Consider the following 19,761-nt stretch of genomic DNA (forward strand, 5'->3'; position numbering starts at 1 on the left):
CATCCAGTTATTTACTCTGAAGTAGATTAGACCCATTCAATAAATTGTGGAATGGTGGATCAACATATAGGTAAATTCCACTTATTTATTTTTTATCCACTTATTTAAAGGATCTACTCTGTATCCTTTTTGAGATCTTTATACAGATGCTGGATGGGAATCTTTCAGGAGTTCTATAGTTTTTATTGTTGCATGTCAGGGGTTTGGACTAACTGGGCCTTGTGGTCCCTTCCAAAACTAAGATTCTGTGACTTCACTCTAGTCAGGATTAACAATACAATTTAGGGCATAGTGTGCTTCTGCTACTGTAATCCAGGTTGACTACACTTCAAGCTTGCAGTATCTCTTGGGGTTTTGTTTTATTAGCCCCTCCCCAAAGCCACCAGCCAGAATCTAATGCAAAATAGTAGATGAAGGTGGAAGGCATACTTAGAGCAGAAATTCCCAAAGTGGGTGGTAACCCCCCCCCCGGGGGTGGGTGAAAGGTTCCAAGATGGTGGTGAGGAAAAAGTGGGGTAGTAGGGTGGCCTTCAGTCAAAGTATTTGTGTACAGGAAAGAAAAGGGGAACCAACAGCCTTTAGGGCCATGGTGGGGATGAGGATTGCATGAAACTTCTTTTCAGGGTCCTCTAAAACCACCATATGATCATTTTGTGTGGTGGTGTCTCCTACTCTTTGCCACCCCATGTGAGTTCACTCCCTTACCAGCATCTTTTGCTAGTACTAGCAGTTGGGAAACTCTTGTGAGGCTTGGGCACAGGGTATCACTTCTGTGGCTCAGAGCAGCACCATCATTTTGGGACAGACTGGAGCAAAGAGTTAGAGCACATGGTGGTGGGGGAGAAGTGGCAGCCAATTTGGGACCCTACTTAAGCTTTGTGAGCTTTGCTGGGACTTGGCTAGCAGGCTGGAGTTGCACTGCTACTCCTGCTTTCTTTCATCAGATGGAGTGAGAGAAGCGGTAACAGGAGAAACCATTTTTTTATGGGAGAGTGGACACTTGAAGCACTGGGGGGGAGACGTCTTCTGCTTTGGGAGCATTTTTAAAGAGCAGGGTATAAATACAGATGATGATGATGTCTCTGGGGAAGGAATAACTATGTTGGATTATTGGAAAGAGTTCTTTGTCTTGGAGCAACTCCTATAGTTAAAATTTCTCCCTTTCCCTGTGCACACCAGTCTCCAGTCCAGAGCATGTGGCCTCTGTAAATTCCCTACATATGCACTGGCTGCATCTTTCTCTGCCCTGATGAAAGTTTGAGGTTCCCTCCTCTCTATTTCAACTCATTGTCCTGGGAACAGCAACTCAGCAGCAACCAAGAAGTCTCTTGTCCACATTGGCCTTTGCTGCAAGGCTGGCACAGGTGAGAGACTTCTTGGTTGCTGCTTAGCCAGCTGCTCAATTACTACTCCCAGGATGACAAGATGCAAAGGGAGCAGCGACTGAGATTGGCTGTTTTGAATTTGCAATAGAACAGTAGACCTAGTATCAAAAATTATGCCCTGGGGGGTGCTAGGGTTGTTGCCCAAAAGGAACGGGGATGGTAGCCTGGAAAAGTTTGGGGACCAATGAGCACATGCTCTACTCAATAATTTATTTCCAGGAAGAGAATTGAGCTTACAGCTCTATCTCATAGAAATCTACTGTTCCATCTGAGCAGTTTCGTTTAGAAGGGGGGCCTGTCTACATTCATAATCAGAAGGCTTTAGCACTCATTGCCAAATCACCCAGAGATCTACCTTTTATCATATTCAAATCTACTTTTTATCATTTCTGCTATAGTCCCTCTAGTATTGGGGTGGGCAATGTTGGCAGGTACAATGCCAGTGGATCCTTCAAGCATAGCACAGACAGATAGTAACACACACACACACACACACACACACACACACAATGAAAAAGCAAAACCAGAAGTGAGGGGAAATCTGTTTCATTTTGAAAAATCTGTAAGTTTTTTTATTGCTGTTGCTTTTCTTTTGTTGTTATGTTTATAGGGAGGCAACCTGCAGCCCATGTAAAAGGAAAATTACTCCTTAGGGCTTCTAGGAAATGCAATACACTCTCCTTTTGTCAGAAAAAGGCAGCCCATAGAAGAGTACTGTATGTGTTTGTGCATTGGAACCACACAAACAGTCTGGGGAGTCATATTTTTCATACCTTTGCTCCAGTGCAACATTCCTGACTGTGGGTCTGTCCTGATGGTTTGGACTGTCTCCCCATCAGATCCAGCCATTACAGCCAATTGTAATTAGGGATGTTGTTCAAAACACCTGAAGTGACCAGAGTTAAAGAAAGCCTTCTTTACTCTTAATAACAAAGAGATAGGATTTCATAGTTTTTTGTGGTTTTTTTGGGCTATGTGGCCATGTTCTAGAAGAGTTTATTCCTGACGTTTCGCCAGCATCTGTGGCTGGCATCTTCAGAGAGATAGGATTCCACTTTGAGTACACACACCCACAAACAGATGCATTGCTTTTCATTTGGCAAACAAAATCCATTGTGTTCATCTATATTTCATGGGAGGGAATCACACAGCATTCTGTATGTTGTTGGACTATAAATTCCATAAATCCTAGCCAGCATACCTAATGGTGAAATACAATGGACACTGTAGTCCGACAACATCTGGTGGGTCACATGAGTCTAAACCCTAATGTCAGTAGAGAATTCAGTCTATTATTTATTAATTCATTTTTATATCCCACTTTACTCCTAGCATGGGAGTCTATTTGGGGGAAAGTCAAAACTGGTACATCTTATTTCACCAGTATCCTTAGACTATAACACCGCTTAAACATTTAACTATATGTCTCCATGGAGACTGACCAGAATTCTCTGTTGTGGTCTACATTGCATAATTTTACACATACTTAGTTGCATAGCAGAGGCTCCATGGAGCCCTATTAGTGAACTGTGTAGATGCATATCAGGGCACTGGCAAGAGTATTCTGATGCAAATCAAGTTCTACAAATGTGCATCAGCAATACCTAGCCTATGTCTCGATGCATTTCAGCCTCGTTGTACATCAGTCCTGATAAACACTGGCCAGTTTCTTGGCTCCTTTACGTAGTAACAGCATGGTAGTCTTTTGCTGAGTATGGATATCATGAAACTCCTTAGTTCTGTTTCTCAGAGATGTTAGTCCACTTATGAAGATGCAAGTCTCTTATTGAATTCCGGTCATTCTTTCATGATCTCTCTCCACATGCACTTCCAACTGATGCAGTTAATCCATCAGTTTGAAGAACAGTTTTAGGCACTTTGTAAGCCAAACACACACAAACCTTTTGAGAAGCAAGTCCCAATAAGGATAGACGAAGAGAGACAGGATTATGATGGGGAAAGGAAATGTTTATGTCCACTGGACTAAGGAGCAACCATCTATATGAGAAGTGTAAATTCTTTCATAAGACATTAAATGTAGCACAAAATATGAAGAAGTGGAACATGAATAGGGACTGGGAAAGAGTTCCAGTTCAAACAGCATAAAATGAATAGTTGAGTTTTGGAATAGATAATATGACATGTGCCCCATGGAGATACAACCTATAAACATAGTATCACCCCTGTGGCATTCATTTACATGCATTACAGTAGTTATGGAGAAAAAAACATAGGCAATATTCATTCTCATGTTTAATGTTAGTGGTATCAGGCTTGATGCTTATGTGATGGTGTTAAAAAAGTACTTTCCTTGTGTAGTACTGCACATTACGGAGTTTGCAAATGAACTTGCCCCTGGTTGCTGCATGCCAAAATACTCAACCTGTGATTCTTCAGAATATCTACTCATTTACTGAAAAAGCTACACGTCACCTGCCCCCTGGCCTTACTCTTACTTCTGCAATAGCTATTTCATTCCAGGTTTCCAAATAAACTGCCTCTCCCTCCCCCAATGTATTGAGATGTTCTGAGAGGAAGATGAATTCTCAACCTACTGGCCTTTACACAAAAACTTTGAGACATATCTAACCTGATTTATGGAGGCATCCAGCACTCTGGCAACTAGTGACCCACAGTGATTCAACAAAGCAAGGTTGAAATCCCGGGTCTTCTTTACCGTGCCCCAGACTCAGTAACTTCCTCTGCCTGCATGCTGTGTAAAATTGAATTCTCACTGCTTCTTCAAGGTATGGTAGATGATATTCTGTTCAGAGAAATGACTTGCATGAATACCAGCAAACATTAGCATCCTGCAGATTGGGGAAAATGCAGCTCAGTGACAAGGTTAGAAGTTGTCTGCCTCTGACAGAAATGTAGCTGAAAACAGCAACATATTTTTCTTAATCTGAGCAAATGTCCAAATAAATGGAATATGTATGCATCTAGCCAGTAATAGTTAATACCTGCCCATTCTGCTCCTCCTCCATGCAATCAGAGTGCAAAGAATCTCCAAGGCTCTAATTCATGTTTCGGCCTAATTACCATTGATTGGATCCCCACATACAACAGTCTTTCTCATTATTGTCACACCATTTGAAGCTGTTCTATGTGAGGGCCTCTTAAAGAATCAATTTAAGCAACAGGAAGAGGCTGCTTACATTCTGGACACAGAAGATTGTAGTCAAGGAGCAGTTAATTACCCATAAAACATAGTATGACAATAGAAGTGTCCTCTGCCTAAGGAAAGGACATCCAGAGGCTGTTGTCCTCAAGTGAGGCCTGACTCAGGTCCAAAACACACTGCTGAAATAACTCATTTTGAGACTGCTTTAACTGCCCTGGCTCAATGCTAGAGTATTCTGGGAACTGTAGTTTTGGAAGACATTTAGCCTTCTCTGTCAGAGAGCTCTGGTGCCACAATAAACTACAATTCCCAGGATTCCTTAGCACTGAGCCAGGGCAGTTAAAGCTGGATTATTTCTGCAGTATGTTTTGGACCTCAGAGTCTGAAACTAATGGCTCTTTTTGCATCAATTTCAGTCATGCACATAATTTTCTGCTTCCCAAACAATTGCACAAAGTGACAAGTCTTTCTGTGGGTCACTGGTCAACCCACTATGCCTTCTTATAGCTACTGGTCCTGATGGTAGATTTCATAGGGTTTATATCTGTATAACAAACGTTGGAGTGACTTTATTCTATGGATAAGCAAAAGGATGTAGGCAGGGACATAGCCAGGATATTGGGAAGGGGGGGTCCAGATTAAGTGCCACCATTATAATGGGGCTTGGGTGCGGCGGCGCGGCAGCACACACCATTCATTTTATCTAATGGTGGGGTCCGGACCCCAAGATCCCCCCCCCCCGGCTACGTCCCTGATGTAGGTTTTTCATTCAAATGTTTATCCAAAGAGGGAATGGCAAGTGATACATTTAATAAAGTGAAGCCAAAAGCTGTAAAATCCATAGGAAAAATGAAACACTAGTCAATTCTAGGCGTGTCTGAAAAAAAATCATTCCTGAAATTGACCAGCTGTGAAAAGAACCATGAGTTGCTCTCAAGAAATGATGATTCCTATCAAATAAAAATACCTCATGTGGTTCAAGTTCAGCCCAGGCAAAATCCTCTGTCAGAACTCAGAAGCCATATCAACTAGAGCAGAAAGTGGAGATTCCTGAAATCAAGTCTCTAGAGAGAAAGATGGATCTGTTGTTCACTTTTGATGCCAGCTTTTTGTTGGCAACCTTCTTAATGGCTTTCTCGAGCCTCATTTTGCAACTACAGTATATGCACATTTTTAGAAAATGGATGTATCAGGATCTTGCTTGATTCATACAGGTCTTTGAAGCTGTGATAAAATTTGTTAATGAATGTAGTCTATAGGGTAGAGTCTAGAGGATAGAGGACATCACAAGAAAATTGCTCTCCTAAGCAAATGACAAGATGAACATAAGCCCATGAAAAATGGTGGGAGGTCTGGAGTCAAAGACTTTCATGGCCGGCATGCATAGTTTTTTGTGGGGTTTTCAGGCTATGTGGTCATGTTCTAGAGGAGTTTTCTTCCTGACGTTTCGCCAGCATCTGTGGCTGGCATCTTCAAGATGCCAGCCACAGATGCTGGTGAAATGTCAGGAAGAAAACTCCTCTAGAACATGGCTACACAGCCCGAAAGCCCCACAAAAAACTATGGTGGGAGGTGGTCAAGATGTATTGTGGCAGGTGTGGGAGCCCTGATGTTGGAGTTCTGGATATCTCTTGGGGCAAGTTTAGAGGTGGTGCCAAGCCATGAAAACCTCTCCTTGGGTTCACAGCAACTCCCTTTCAGGCCTTAGGTAGCAGGTGACCCTGGACATCTCACCAACTCCCAACTGGGTGCCAAGTGATATTACTGGGGATAGGGTTTCACAGGCAGTGGTCCCCATATGCCAAACTGTCTCTTCATTAGAAACAGATGGAAAATAAGGCTGGAGCCTCTCCCCAGGAGCATTTATCACTCAGCAGCATCACTGTACAAGGGGAACAGCAACAGTATGGGTCTCCTAGCCACAAAGGGTCTGGTAGCATTTGCTCCAATTGCACCATTGATAATACAGCTTTCACGTTCCCTTCTTTGCAGATTAGTACATAGCGAGATCTTGTAGCACCTTTGAGACTAACTGAAAAAAAAAATTAGTAGCATGAGCTTTCGTAGATTTCAGTCTACTTCCTCTGATACATTTAGTGGAGTGGAAGCCAGGCACAATCATATATATATATATATATATATATATATATATGCCATTGGTATGTGAGGATGTCAATTCAAATTACAATTCCTTTGTGTATGGAAATGAATGTATTAAAGAGACCATCTCCTTACAAAAGGCCCTTTCACCCTATGCAGTTATAGCACTATGATTCCCTTTGTTCTGCCATGGCTGCATCCTATGGCATCCTGGGATTTGTAGCTTGGTGAAGAACTAGAGCCCTCTTGCTAAGAATTCTGAGAATCCCTCTGTATGTAGATACCAAAATCTGTGGATGCTAAATTCCCATTACATACAATGGCATACTAAAAGGGTGTCCCCTATATTATTATTATTATTATTATCATCATCATTATTATTAACCTTTATTTATAAAGCGCTGTAAATTTACACAGCGCTGTACATACAATCTTTTTAATTGGACGGTTCCCTGCCCTCAGGCTTACAATCTAAAAAGACACGACACGGAAGGAGAAGGGAATGGTGGTGGGGAAGGGGCCTGTCTAGTAAGATAATACATATAAAATACATAGCAATACAGGAAATGATTCAATAAAACAGACAACAAAAGAACATCAAAAAGCAAGTGACAATTATGCAATGCCTGGGAACACTTCTCTGAACAGGATGGTCTTCAGCTCCGTTTTGAAGCTGGTTAAGGAAGTGATGGCTCTTGCTCGCGGGGGAAGAAGGTTCCAGGAGTGAGGGGCAGCAAGTGAAAAGGGGCGAATCCGAGATGGGGCAGAGGAAATCCTGGGCTGGGACAGCAGACCTTGACTACCAGAACGGAGGGCCCTAGTGGGAAGGTGAGGGGAAATAAGGTCTGATAAGTAGGGAGGGGCCAGCCCATGGAGGGCTTTAAACGTTGACAGCAGGAGCTTATACTGAATGTGGAAAGGGAGTGGGAGCCAGTGAAGGGATGCCAACACAGGAGAAATGTGGTCAGAGCGGTGGGTGGAAGTGATAATGTGTGCAGCTGAATGCTGGACAGATATATAAAACAATTTATACTTTTGGGATGAATATTTTCAAGCCGTGGATGCCAGAATCCATGGATACGGAGGACTGACTGTAGTGTTTTTAGTATGATTGCTTGTTTATTTTTTAAAAATGATTACTAGGTTTTTAGCATCACTTTATTTTAATGTGAATTGTAAGCCGTCTTGGATGCTTTGCCAGGATAAAGATGGGATATACATCGAAACAAAGAATCCTAGGAAGTACAGAGGATGAGATGCAGATAGAAATGTTAGCCTTCCCTCTCCTTCCACTAGATTTTAAAATGTACATCCTTCATGGGTGATACTCAATACAAAATATTCTAAATTATGTATCAATTTTTAAAACACACACACATAAACACACACACTCAGGATACTCCAAACTTCTGAATCTCAGATTTATTGGCTGGGAATGACCAAAGTTTAATGGTGTGCCTAGTATATTTGATACCCTGTGTGGATCATTTTTAACTAACCCCACCATTCCACTTCCTTTTCCAGGTTGGGCAGAGCTGCTGAGAAAGTGGGAGAGAGAGGAGACTTGCTTTCCTGTATGTCCACCAGAGTTGCCAGACTCAGAAGGCAGCCCCTTCTTACCTGTGGCCACTGGTGGGAGTGAATCCCCCCCTCCAGTCTTTCTAGGCCTGGCAAAGCTGTTGGCCAGGTGGGAAAGGGAGATGACTGGCTTTCTTGCCTGGCCAGCAGAGACACCAGACCTGGAAGACTGCCCCTACCCATAAGCACACCAGGTGACACCCCTCTCTGGGGTGTTGAAGCCCTATTGACACCACTGTAGGAGTTCTGGTGCAACGTGTCTGGGGGCCAGCAGACTGGAGAAGGATATAGTTGCTCAAAAATGTTGATGTGCATTCAATACAAATACACTAAATACTCTGTGCTGACATTATGCTGCTGAGAGTTTTAGTTCCTTCTCTTTGACTTCATATTACTTTTACCACACTTCTTAATAGGCCTAATATAGTATATACATCAAGCTCAGCCTTTATGCATACATTTGGAAATACTATGCTCTCTTTTGATGAACAGGGTACATAGAATTCAACCTATTCATCCCTGATTAATCAAGAGGTAAAGAATAAAAGTCACAATGCAGTAGCTGTGGCATGCACCGGACAGTTGAATTAATAATACCAAGATTTCCAAGCACCACTAGCCTGCCCCTTTTACCTCTGGCCTTGTTGGTGTTTCCATCTGTGTTGCTTTGTATGTGGATGTGGATGTGGCTGTGCTTTTGCCTGCAGATGTTGCTGGACCTCAGAGTTTCAATTTCTCCTTCTGGGCATGACAGCCAAATCTCTAGTCCCAGGCTGAGAGGAAAAGGGTGGATCTGTTGTTCACTTTTGATGCCAGCTCTTTGTTGGCAACCTTCTTAATGCCTTCCTGGTGCCATCTGATCACTCAGCTGTTGGCTTTTTGATGACGGGATTGATTGGGTAATAACAACGCCACACACTGTGCATCTGGAAAGAGGCAATTCCATCACAGCAGTCCCTCACAAAAAAGGATGGAATGCCTATTAGTGCTGAAGCCAAGGCCTTTGGACTTAGTAATCAGCAGGTGTGTCTCCTGAACTCTATGGGTAGTTCAGACAAGAGAGGAGCTATTGGGATACAAGGGAGAACAGAGATGGCTGGACACTCCACTCTGACTTGTAATCTAAACTATACGAAACAGTGGGTTGTAGTCTAAACTATAAAGCAGCTAGCCTAGGTGTTGATTCTGTTGGTAAGATTCAGCATTTGGATAGCTTCTTTGACATTAAAATGATTCATTGTCCCACTGACCCAGAAGCCAGTAATAGCTACTGGTAGAGAAAAAGTCACTCCAAAACCAAAAGCTCCCAGTTGCACAAAGAGTTTCTTGCACTTCCCTCTGGTCAAAAACATAACCACATTTCTGGAAACAGGATGTACACAGGGGAGGAAGGTTTTTGCTTTCCTTTTAAATGAACTATTATCTTTTGTTCCATTTTCTTCCAAAGAGCACATGGTAACATACAGTACATGGTTTGGTTGTGTCCTTCCATTTTATCCTGGGTGGCAGGTTAGTGAATCTTTTATTCTGTAAATGTTTTGGACTTCCCCTCCCAAAAACCCCAGACAGTGATAGGGAATTAGGGGAATTCGTGAAATTCATGGGGTCATTATAAATTGATAGGCAATGTGAAAATGCATACACACAGAGAGAAACACACAGAGAGAGTGTTCTCTACTCATGGAAGAGAGAGAAATTGTGTGTGTGATTTGCCCAAGGCGGCCTATTGCACTTCATGGCTCAGCAAGAATTTAAATATAAAGGGTCCAAACAGGACCTGCAAGCACAAGTTGTTCTGCTCCCTGGGCATCAGCAAGGGAGAGTTCCTTGTCCTTCCCTCACTGTCAGCTAGCTGGTAAATGTTTATTGGAAAAGGCTGCCCTGTAGTCTCCTTCAAACTAAAAGCATCATCCTCTTCCGTTTACTCATCCAGCAGACAATGACAGTTGGGGGGTTCTCACTCACTCACACAGTCAGGCCAATACAATAGCTCAATCTCCTCCTGGCCTCCTCTTCACATCACCCACTGGTGACAGGAAGGGTCAGATCACCTGTCAACAGCAACTGCATAGATGTCTTGCCTTGAGTGCAGAACTGTTCTGATGGTAATAGAGCTGAGCAAGGCTCAAGCCTGTTCTCTCTCCATTCATGCAGCCAGAAAGGATGCCTCAGCTGTGGGAAGGCAGCACACCTACACAACCCTGTTCTCTTTTGGGGAGCTATTTTTTCTCTTTCAGGAGACTAATCTGTTGAAGTGATGTACTTCTGCATGCTGCAAAGGTCCCTCAAGTAGGCACCATTCTCTTCATTTGTTGGTTGGTTGTCCCCTTTCCCTGTGAATGGCATGGGGCCACTCGAGATCCATATTCAAGGGATTGGGTAACCAAGGCCACTAAGAACTAGGATTGGGATCAAAGTGGGATGCATGATTTAGGGACCTTTCCAAAATCTTCCTTCTAATCAAATGTTACTGCATTCTTGAAGTGACAGCCTTAGCCATAACTGGGCTTTCCTATGAAGGCCTAGTAGTACTGGTCTCAAGGTGTATGCTGTGCTTTGCCATGTCTGCATCGGATTAATGAAAGCTGATGCTTATTGAAGGTGAGGATAGGATGAAATTTAGCAAAAGGTATTATACAGCTCATCCAGATGGGGCAAATGTACTGGCAGGTTGCAATATGTGTTACTGCAGTTCCTGGCTTGTTATTGTTATTTTTTAAAATAACCAAACAACATTTCTGTTGTCCTGTGCTATTTTGTGACAATTCCTGGCACCAGCTACAACAATATATTCCTACATTCAGTTCTGAGACATATCAAAACAATACATTTCCATCTCTTTTTCTCATTTTTTTTCTTTTAAATTTTATTTTGAGAGTTACAGTGCTGTAGTGCATGAGGGCAGTGGCACTTTTACTCCCTGAAACTCTTTAAAATATTTTTAAAAATCAGAGAGAAGAAAAATTGCCTTTAAACCATACATAAACCATGCATCGATTTAAAAACACTATAAGAACTGTAGTAGAGATTAAAGAAATGGCTACAAGAAGACCCCAAAAAGAATGGATATAAGTGCATGCAGAGGTGAAAACAACTGGCAGAGTTTGGCAAAATCCAAGAAGCTGCATATGGTACAACTGTCTCAGTTTGGCAGGGACTGTTCCAATGTATCATCTGTTGTCCCACATTTTCTTTCTTTTTTTCTAAATAATTTTTGTTAACCAGACATTGACTAAACACAAACAACATCTTTCTCTACAAAATGAACAACAAATTGGACACATATAATCTCTCTCTCTCTAGCTTTTCTTCACTAACGAAGATTCAGGAAGGACTCATCCCACACTTTCTACAAGCGCGTCAATGACTAAAATGGCCAATTCAAGATAAACAAGTCCGGTTGCAGAAAGCACAGCAGAGTCTCCTTGGGTGATGTTTCCAAGTTGTGCTTCTTTCTGCGCTGTCGTTTCTCTTTGAGACTCGTTCGGCGTGAGTTTTCAAAAAAAAGGCTGCAGCATCGTACATAGTGCGTCTCCATGCCTCCTGATGTGAGACCAGGGCAGACTATTGTTGGTGATCGATTTGGCCAAGCCTGAGATGTTGTTTCAGGGAGTCCTTGTATCTCTTCTTTGGGGCGCCCCTCTTACGCTGACCCATGGCGAGTTCACCGTAGAGTATTATTTTTGGGAGGCGATGGTCCTTCATCCTAGAAACATGTCCTGCCCAACGCAACTGTATTCTCAGTAACATGGCCTCAATGCTAGTGATCCCTGCTTGCTCGAGGACAGCAACATTTGTCAGTCCAGTGTACATTTAGAATTGTGCGTAAACAGCGCTGATGAAAGCGTTCGAGGAGTCGTAGGTGTTGGCGATAGGTGACCCATGTTTCAGACCCATAAAGGAGAATAGACAGTACAATGGCTCTGTATACACTGATTTTTGTGCTTCACCTCAAGTGTTTGTTACTCCTGACTCTTTTGTGAAGCCTTCTGAATGCACTATATGCCTTTGCTAGTCTGTGATCGATCTCTTTATCAATCTTGGCATCTGAGGAGATTATGCTTCCCAGGTAGGTGAACTGCTGGACGGACTTAAGCACAGATGTGCCTACAGTGATGTGAAGATGGTAGTGTTCTTCCTGTGGTGCTGGCTGGTAGAGAACTTCCATTTTCTTCAGGCTGACTTCCAGCCCAAAGATCTCTGCAGCTGTTGCAAAACAAGATGTTAGGTGCTGCAGAGCTGCTTCCGTATGGGCAACGAGGGCAGAATCATCAGCAAAAAGCAGCTCACGGACTAGATAGTTTAGAGTCTTAGTGCGGGCCCTCAGGCGGCTTAAGTTAAACATGCTACCATCAGTACGGTAGCGTATATAAATGCCATCTTCTTCTTCGAGATCTGCCGTAGCCCTTTGGAGCAGCATGCTGAAGAAGGCTGTAAATAGAGTTGAAGCAAGAACACAACCTTGTTTCACACCATTAGTTATTAGAAAGGGCTCCAAGAGAGCATCGCCATATCTGACTTGACCTTGCTGGCCTTCATGTAGCAGGATAATCATTTTGAGGAATTTCGGGGGGCATCCTAGTCGTTCCAGGATCTGCCACAGACCTTTTCTACTCACAGTGTCGAAGGCCTTGGTGAGGTCAACAAATGTTACATAGTCCTTTATTTTGCTCTCTACATTTCTCTTGCAGTTGTCTAAGGGCAAATACCATATCTGTAGTGCTCCTATTAGCTTTAAAGCCTTATTGACTTTCAGGAAGAAGAACATATAATAATTAACACATTAAACACATGAAAATACTAATTAAAAGACATATACACATCTATTTACAAATGACTTCTTCTTACCATCCATCTGGTTTGTAGTTACCAAAATTTTCCTTTCTTTACAACTTTGTAACGTTTACTCTATTTTCTTCCTATAACATATATAATATATAACATAACATCAGCATTGTCGCCCCACATTTTCATCTACCTTTTAAAACAGCCCAGTTTCTCTCTCATCCTCTCATTTCCCACCTTTGTCTTCAGCTTACTTCAGTTGCTGCAAATTGAGTTCAAACAGCAAAAGTAGTGTGTACTTCATTAACACCTCTGAAGTTACTTTGCCTCACATGTTCCATTTTTCAACTGTAAAATGTTGGAGGGTATGAAACTATACTTTGAGAACTCACACTTCTTTAGATCAACCTGGAAGAGGCCATGGCCACATACTGGTCTCTTGAGATACCAACATTGATTTTATAATGTTTTGTCCTACATTTTGGACTGAGTTTTGTCCTGCAGTTGTCCTACAGTTTGGTCTCAATTTTGTCCTACATTTTGTCCCTGGTAAAAGTGGACAATTATGGCAACCCGACGCCATGTACAACTCTGGAAAGTCTGGGGGCCATTTTTTCACTTCCAAGAAAGGAAGGACTGGAGCAGGCCCAGAAATGGACCAAAAAAAAAAAAAAAAAAAGGGGGGGGGGAGAGAAAAAGGAAAAAGACAGTGAGGTTCACTTCTGATTTTAAAGGATTAAAAAAGGTTTGGATTTGTTAAGGGGCCCAGCACTCTGTTTTAATACACAACAACTGTTCCTGGACATATCCAGAATTGGAAAAGCCTATTTTGTCAATAACAAAATTTAGCATGGGGACATCAGGCCACAGAACCAGATATAAGGCTTCATAAAATCTGCAAGCCACAATTTGCCTACCCCTGATATAAATACCATATAAGTTTAGCCTTAATAGCATATCTCTCTCTCTCTCTCTCTCTCTCTCTAACACACACACACACACAGCTGCACTTTAAGGTAAGTCACTTGTACTATTCACTCACATTGCATGCACAGCTCTGTAGTTCTGTGAATAAAAATTTCCTACCAATCTTGTAATACTTACAGTCCTAACTGTAGGAAATGATGTCCATTGGGACTGGGGTCAAAGAAGAAAGACATTTTTAACAACATGCATTTCTGCAAAAACACTAACACAGCTGCTCAAGATTCCTACTTCTTTGATAATGTCCTTTAAAGCTGCTGTTCTGAGCTTGTGGACTTCAATGCTATTCTATGCAGAGTCCATAGGGAGAATCAAGAGAGGAAAACAAGAGTACAAGGCCTGGACACAAAACCATAGGCATCTCTCAGAAAGGCTGGGCAAAGTTCATACTAAATATAAGCATCCAAAAATAGCGGTGAGGTGGGGTGCCTTCAAGTTGTTTCCAACTTATGGAGACCCAAGGCAAACCTATCTGGGGATTTCTTAGCAAGATTTGTTTATCAAGGATTTGCTTTTGCTACTTACCCAAGGTCACTCACTCGGTTTCCATGTCTAAGGATTTGAACCCTGGTCTCCAGAGTTATAGTCCAAAGCTCAAACACTACACCATGCTGTTCCATTCATTATTTTGATATCAACTGTGACTGATACATGATAATATTAATCATCATTGTTTTATCATGTATGATCATGATGACTGGCTAGCAGGACCACAACACGTGAGGAAATGAGATCTCATATTTCCCTCTCTTGCTATGTAGTACCAATGTTTTTTCTTCCTCCCACATTGAGAAGCTTCCACTAGTACTAAGGAGAATGCTTTCCTATATTAATTGTACGAAAATGGATGGGGGGGAGCATTATGGATTACAGACTGACATCTCTTTCATGCTACACAATTAAAGTGCTATGATTCCACTTTAACTGCCAGGGCTTTACAGTTTGAAGAGGCACTACAGCTCCACATGCCATTGGACCATAGTTCCCATTAGCCCTAGCCAACAAAGACAATGGGGAGGAATGCTTAGAGCTGTGGTCCAACAACTGATAACCAATACTAGGAGTTGCCATCTAAGAACGCCTGGAGGGCCACACTTTGCCCACCCCTGCATTACAATCAATGATTCCAAACCTTGAATCTCCAAAAGGTATTAGACTTCAGCTCCCAGAAACCTCAGCCACCATGGTCAAAATATCAGGGATGCTAGGAAATGTCATCCAAAAATATTTGAGGACCTAAAGCTGGGAACCACTGTCTTAGAACCTTTGCCTGCAATTATTGGGCTGGCAAGAGTTGCTCAAGGGGGATAGAGATACTAAGTGGTTTACAAAGTGTAAGTTGATTACACGTTTTACACTAATTAGATTTTTAAATAAATATTTTATTTATAACATATAAAACACATAAAATAAAACACAGATAATAGCATAGTATACATACTGGTCATTTTCTAGTACATGATGGTAACCTTGCAGAATAATAATATTCTTTGTTGTGGAGTCAAAGGCTTTCATGGCCAGCATTCATAGTTTTATGTGGGATTTTCGAGCTATGTGGCCATGTTGTAGAAGAGTTTCTTCCTGATGTTTCGCCAGCATCTGTGGCTGGGATCTTCAGAGAATGCTTGCATTGAAAGAAGTTGAGTATGTATATACTGTGTGACCATGGGAAGGCAGGGGTGATTTTCATGTGGATTGTTTTGTGGCTAATGGCAGACCTTAGGGAGGGAGGGTCTGCAAAAGAGGATTAGTGTCTGCTTGATTAGTGCTCATTGTCTGCTGGGAAACTCCTGACCCTGGGACATTTCTCATTTTCATTTGTTGAGTTTTCAGGACTGGTAGCCAAACCTTGTTTACTTTAAGGGTTTCCTCTTTCCTGTTGAAATTGTCTAGGTGTTTCTGGATTTCAATGGCTTCCCTGTGCATCCTGACATCATCATCATCATCATCATCATCATCATCATTATCTTTTATTTATAAAGCGCTGTAAATGTACACAGTGCTGTACATACAGTCTTTTTAACTGGATGGTTCCCTGCCCTCAGGCTTACAATCTAAAAAGACATGACACAAAAGGAGAAGGGAGTGGTGGTGGGGAAGGGGAGTTCTTCTCTACCTCGGAGGCCTGGATCAGGGGAGCTGGACTTGAGGGAGGGCTTGGGGTAGTTGTTGGCATGGTCCAGAATTTCAGTGTTTTCAAACAGCATTTTATGCCCAGGATGGTTTATAACATGTTCTGCTGCAGATGATTTTTCAAGCTGACACAATATTTCTTTGTTCTTGATAAAATAAAAACCTATTTCTTCCTACTAACTCATGACTTATGATGCTTTTTACCTTCTGTTATTGCTTAAGTCACCCTGTCATCACCGTTTTTTAAATCGTAAAAGGTTCTCGGTGGATCTGACTATTAAAAACTACAAAGGTTCGATAATCGATAAAGAATAATTGTGAACAATTGTAGTTAAGTTGTATGTTTGAGTTGGCATTAATGTAAAATATTGTATTATTGTGTCTTAGTATGTTATTTAAATTTTTTAATAATAAAAATTCTTTACAAAAAAAAAACTACAAAGGTTCAAGGGGGAAAAGTAATAACAAAAGGAAGGGCAAATGAAAAGTGAGATATTGTCCTTATGCTGAGTTTGAAGTTGTCTTATACATGACAGTTTCCCATTTCATTGCAAAGCACCATATTATCAGACCTTGCCATTTCTTATTCCAATATTTTATCACTAGTAACCATACTTTTTCTACTTCAGTTAGCATCACAGAATCATGGAATTGTAGAGTTGGAAGAGACCACAAGGGCCATCCAGTCCAACCCCCTGCCATGCAGGAAATCTCAATCAAAGCATCCCCAACGGATGATGATCCAGCCTCTGTTTAAAGACCTCCAAAGAAGGAGACTCCACTACACTCCAAGGGAGTGTGTTCCACTGTTAAACAGCCCTTACTGTCAGGAAGTTCCTCCTAATGTTGAGGTGGAATCTCTTTTTCTGTAGCTTGCATCCATGACTCTGGGCCCTGTTCTCTGCAGCAGCCAAAAACAAGCTTGCTCCGTCCTCAATATGACATCCCTTCAAATATTTAAACAGGGTTATCATATCACCTCTTAACCTTCTTTCCTCCAGGCTAAACATCCCCTGCTCCCTAAATCGTTCCTCATAGGACATGGTTTCCAGGACCTTCACCATTTTAGTCGCCCTCCTTTGGACACGCTCCAGTTTCTCAATGTCCTTTTTGATTTGTAGTGTCCAGAACTGGGCACAATATTCCATGTGGGGCTTGACCAAAGCAGAATATATTGGCACTATTACTCCTCTTGATCTAGACACTATACTTTTATTGATGCAGCCTAAAATTGCATTGGCCTTTTTAGCTGCCGCATCACACTGTTGACTCATGTTCAACTTGTGGTCTACTTGGACTCCTAGATCCCTTTCACATATTATTATTAACCTTTATTTATGAAGCACTGTAAATTTACACAGCGCTGTACATACAATCTTTTAGTTAGACGATTCCCTGCCCTCGGGCTTACAATCTAAAAAGACATGACACAGAAGGAGAAGGGAGTGGTGGAGGGAAAGGGTAAGAGGTTTCATTCAGCCAGGTGTCCCCCATCCTATATCTGTGCATTTCCTTTTTCCGGAGTACCTTGCATTTCTCCGTGTTGAATTTCATTTTTTTTAGCTTTGACCCAGCTTTCTAGTCTATTCAGGTCATTTTGAATTTTGATCCTGTCTTCTGGAGTATTAGGTACTCCTCCTAATTTTGTGTCATCTGCAAATTTGATGACTATGCCCCCAGTTTTGTCATCCAAGTGATTGATAAAGATGTTGAATAGCATTGGCCCCAGGACAGAGCCCTGTGGGACCCCAGCGGTCAGTTCTCTCCAGGATGAAAAGGAGCCATTGTTGAGCACCCTTTAGGTTCCTCCAGTCAACCAATTACAAATCCATGTAACAGTTACGTTGTCTAGCCCACATTTTACAACTTGTTTGCAAGAATGTCATGGGGAACCTTGTCAAAGGCCTTACTGAAATCAAGATACACTATATCCACAGCATTCCCTTCATCTACCAAGCTGGTAATTTTATCAAAAAAAGAGATCAGATTTGTCTGGCATGACTTGTTTCTCTGAAACCCATGTTGAGTTTTTGTGATTATGGAATTGCCATCTAGATGTTCACAGACTCTTTGTTTAATTATCTGCTCCAGAATCTTTCCTGGTATTGATGTCAGACTAACTGGACGATAATTGTTGGGATCCTCTTTTTTCCCCTTTTTGAAGATGGGGACGTTTGCCCTCCTCCAGTCTGCTGGGATTTCTCCTGTTTTCCAGGAGTTTTCAAATATGATTGCTAATGGCTCCGATATTACATTTGCCAGTTCTTTTAGTACCCTTGGATGTAGTTCATCTGGTCCTGGAGATTTAAATTCATTTAGATTAACAAGATATTCCTGAACTATCTCTTTGCTTATTCTGTGCTGAAATTCCCCTATTCTGTCCTCTGCTCCATTTTCCTCAGGTTGAGCACCCTTTTCCTTTTCTGAGAAGACTGAGGCAAAGAAGATGTTGAGTAATTCTGCCTTTTCTCTGTCCCCTGTTAGCATTTTGCCATCTGCTCCATGCAGTGGCTATACCATTTCCTTCTTCTTCTATTTGCTGTGGACATATCCAGAAAAGCCCTTTTTGTTGTTCTTAACTTCTCTAGCAAGCCTGAGTTCATTCTGCGCTTTAGCTTTTCTGACTTTACCCCTACACATGCCTGCTATTTCTTTGAATTAGTTTTTTGTGATTTCCCCCTTTTTCCATTTCTTATACATGAGTTCCTTAGTCATCCATCCTGGTTTCTTGAGACATCTCCCATTTTTCGTCTTCACTGGAACTGTTTGAAATTGTGCTTTCAGTATCTCCCTTTTGATGAAGTCCCATCCGTCTTGAACTCCCTTCTCTTTTAGTATTCCTGACCATGGGATCACCCCCAGTATTTCTCTAAGTTTACTGAAATCAGCTTTCCTAAAGTCTAGAATGCGTGTTTGACTATGCCTGGCTTCTCCTTTCTATTGTATAACAAACTCCAGGAGAACATGGTCAATTCCACCTAAGGATTCCACCACTTGCACCCCATTAACCAAGTAATCCTTGTTGGTTAGGATCAGATCTAAAATAGCTGACCCCATTGTTGCCTCTTCCATTTTTTTGGACAATGAAATTGTCTTCGAGGCAAGTGAGGAAGTTGCTAGACCTTAAGCATTTGGCTGAGTTTGACTTTCAGGAAATATCAGGATAGTTGAAGTCACCCATCACTACTACATCTCTCCTTTCAGAGTGTGTGGTCATCTGTTCTAGAAAGGCATCATCCAATTCCTCCATCTGACTCAGGGCTCTGTAATAGACTCCCACAATAACACCCCTGTTGTTTCCCTCCCCTTTAATTTTTATCCAGATGCTCTCCACCTGGCTTCCATGATTGATGTCCTGGATCTCTTCAATGGTGTAAATGTCCCTGACATATAAGGCTATTCCTCCTCCTTTCCTTTTTGGCCTGTTTCTCTTAAAAAGGTTATACCCCTCTATTTCTATATTCCAATCATGAGACTCATCCCACCAGGTTTCAGTGATGCCTATTATATCATATTTGCTTTGTTGTACTAGGAGTTCGAGTTCATCTTGCTTATCTCCCATGCCCTGTGCCTCTAGTGTAGAGACATCGCAGACCATGGGTCCCCTTTACTTGCTGCCTGTGCAAGATTTTTGCCTCCCACTGTTGGGTCCTTGCACTATTTGTCTTGTTT

At 41.9% G+C, this 19,761-nt stretch overlaps 1 protein-coding gene across 2 annotated transcripts in view; it reads left to right on the forward strand.

Annotated features, from left to right (window-relative positions):
* The window catches only part of LOC149316087 (chemokine-like protein TAFA-5), a 76,394-nt gene that overhangs the window by 39,679 nt on the left and 16,954 nt on the right, over positions 1-19,761 (forward strand). Inside the window, exon 4 of one of the 2 annotated variants that reach the window (XM_089514780.1) lies at positions 8,134-8,261. The exons of the other annotated variant lie outside the window; for it this stretch is intronic. Within the exon in view, the coding sequence (XP_089370906.1) occupies positions 8,134-8,151 (18 nt within the window). The 3' untranslated portion in view covers positions 8,152-8,261. Of the gene's footprint in view, positions 1-8,133; positions 8,262-19,761 lie in introns of those variants that run through there. 2 annotated transcript variants of the gene reach the window in all.

This window comes from Sceloporus occidentalis, unplaced genomic scaffold (genome assembly GCF_023333645.1).
Source record: "Sceloporus occidentalis isolate IW3139 unplaced genomic scaffold, rSceOcc1.0.p SCAF_3, whole genome shotgun sequence".
In the NCBI taxonomy this organism is placed as follows: domain Eukaryota; kingdom Metazoa; phylum Chordata; class Lepidosauria; order Squamata; family Phrynosomatidae; genus Sceloporus; species Sceloporus occidentalis.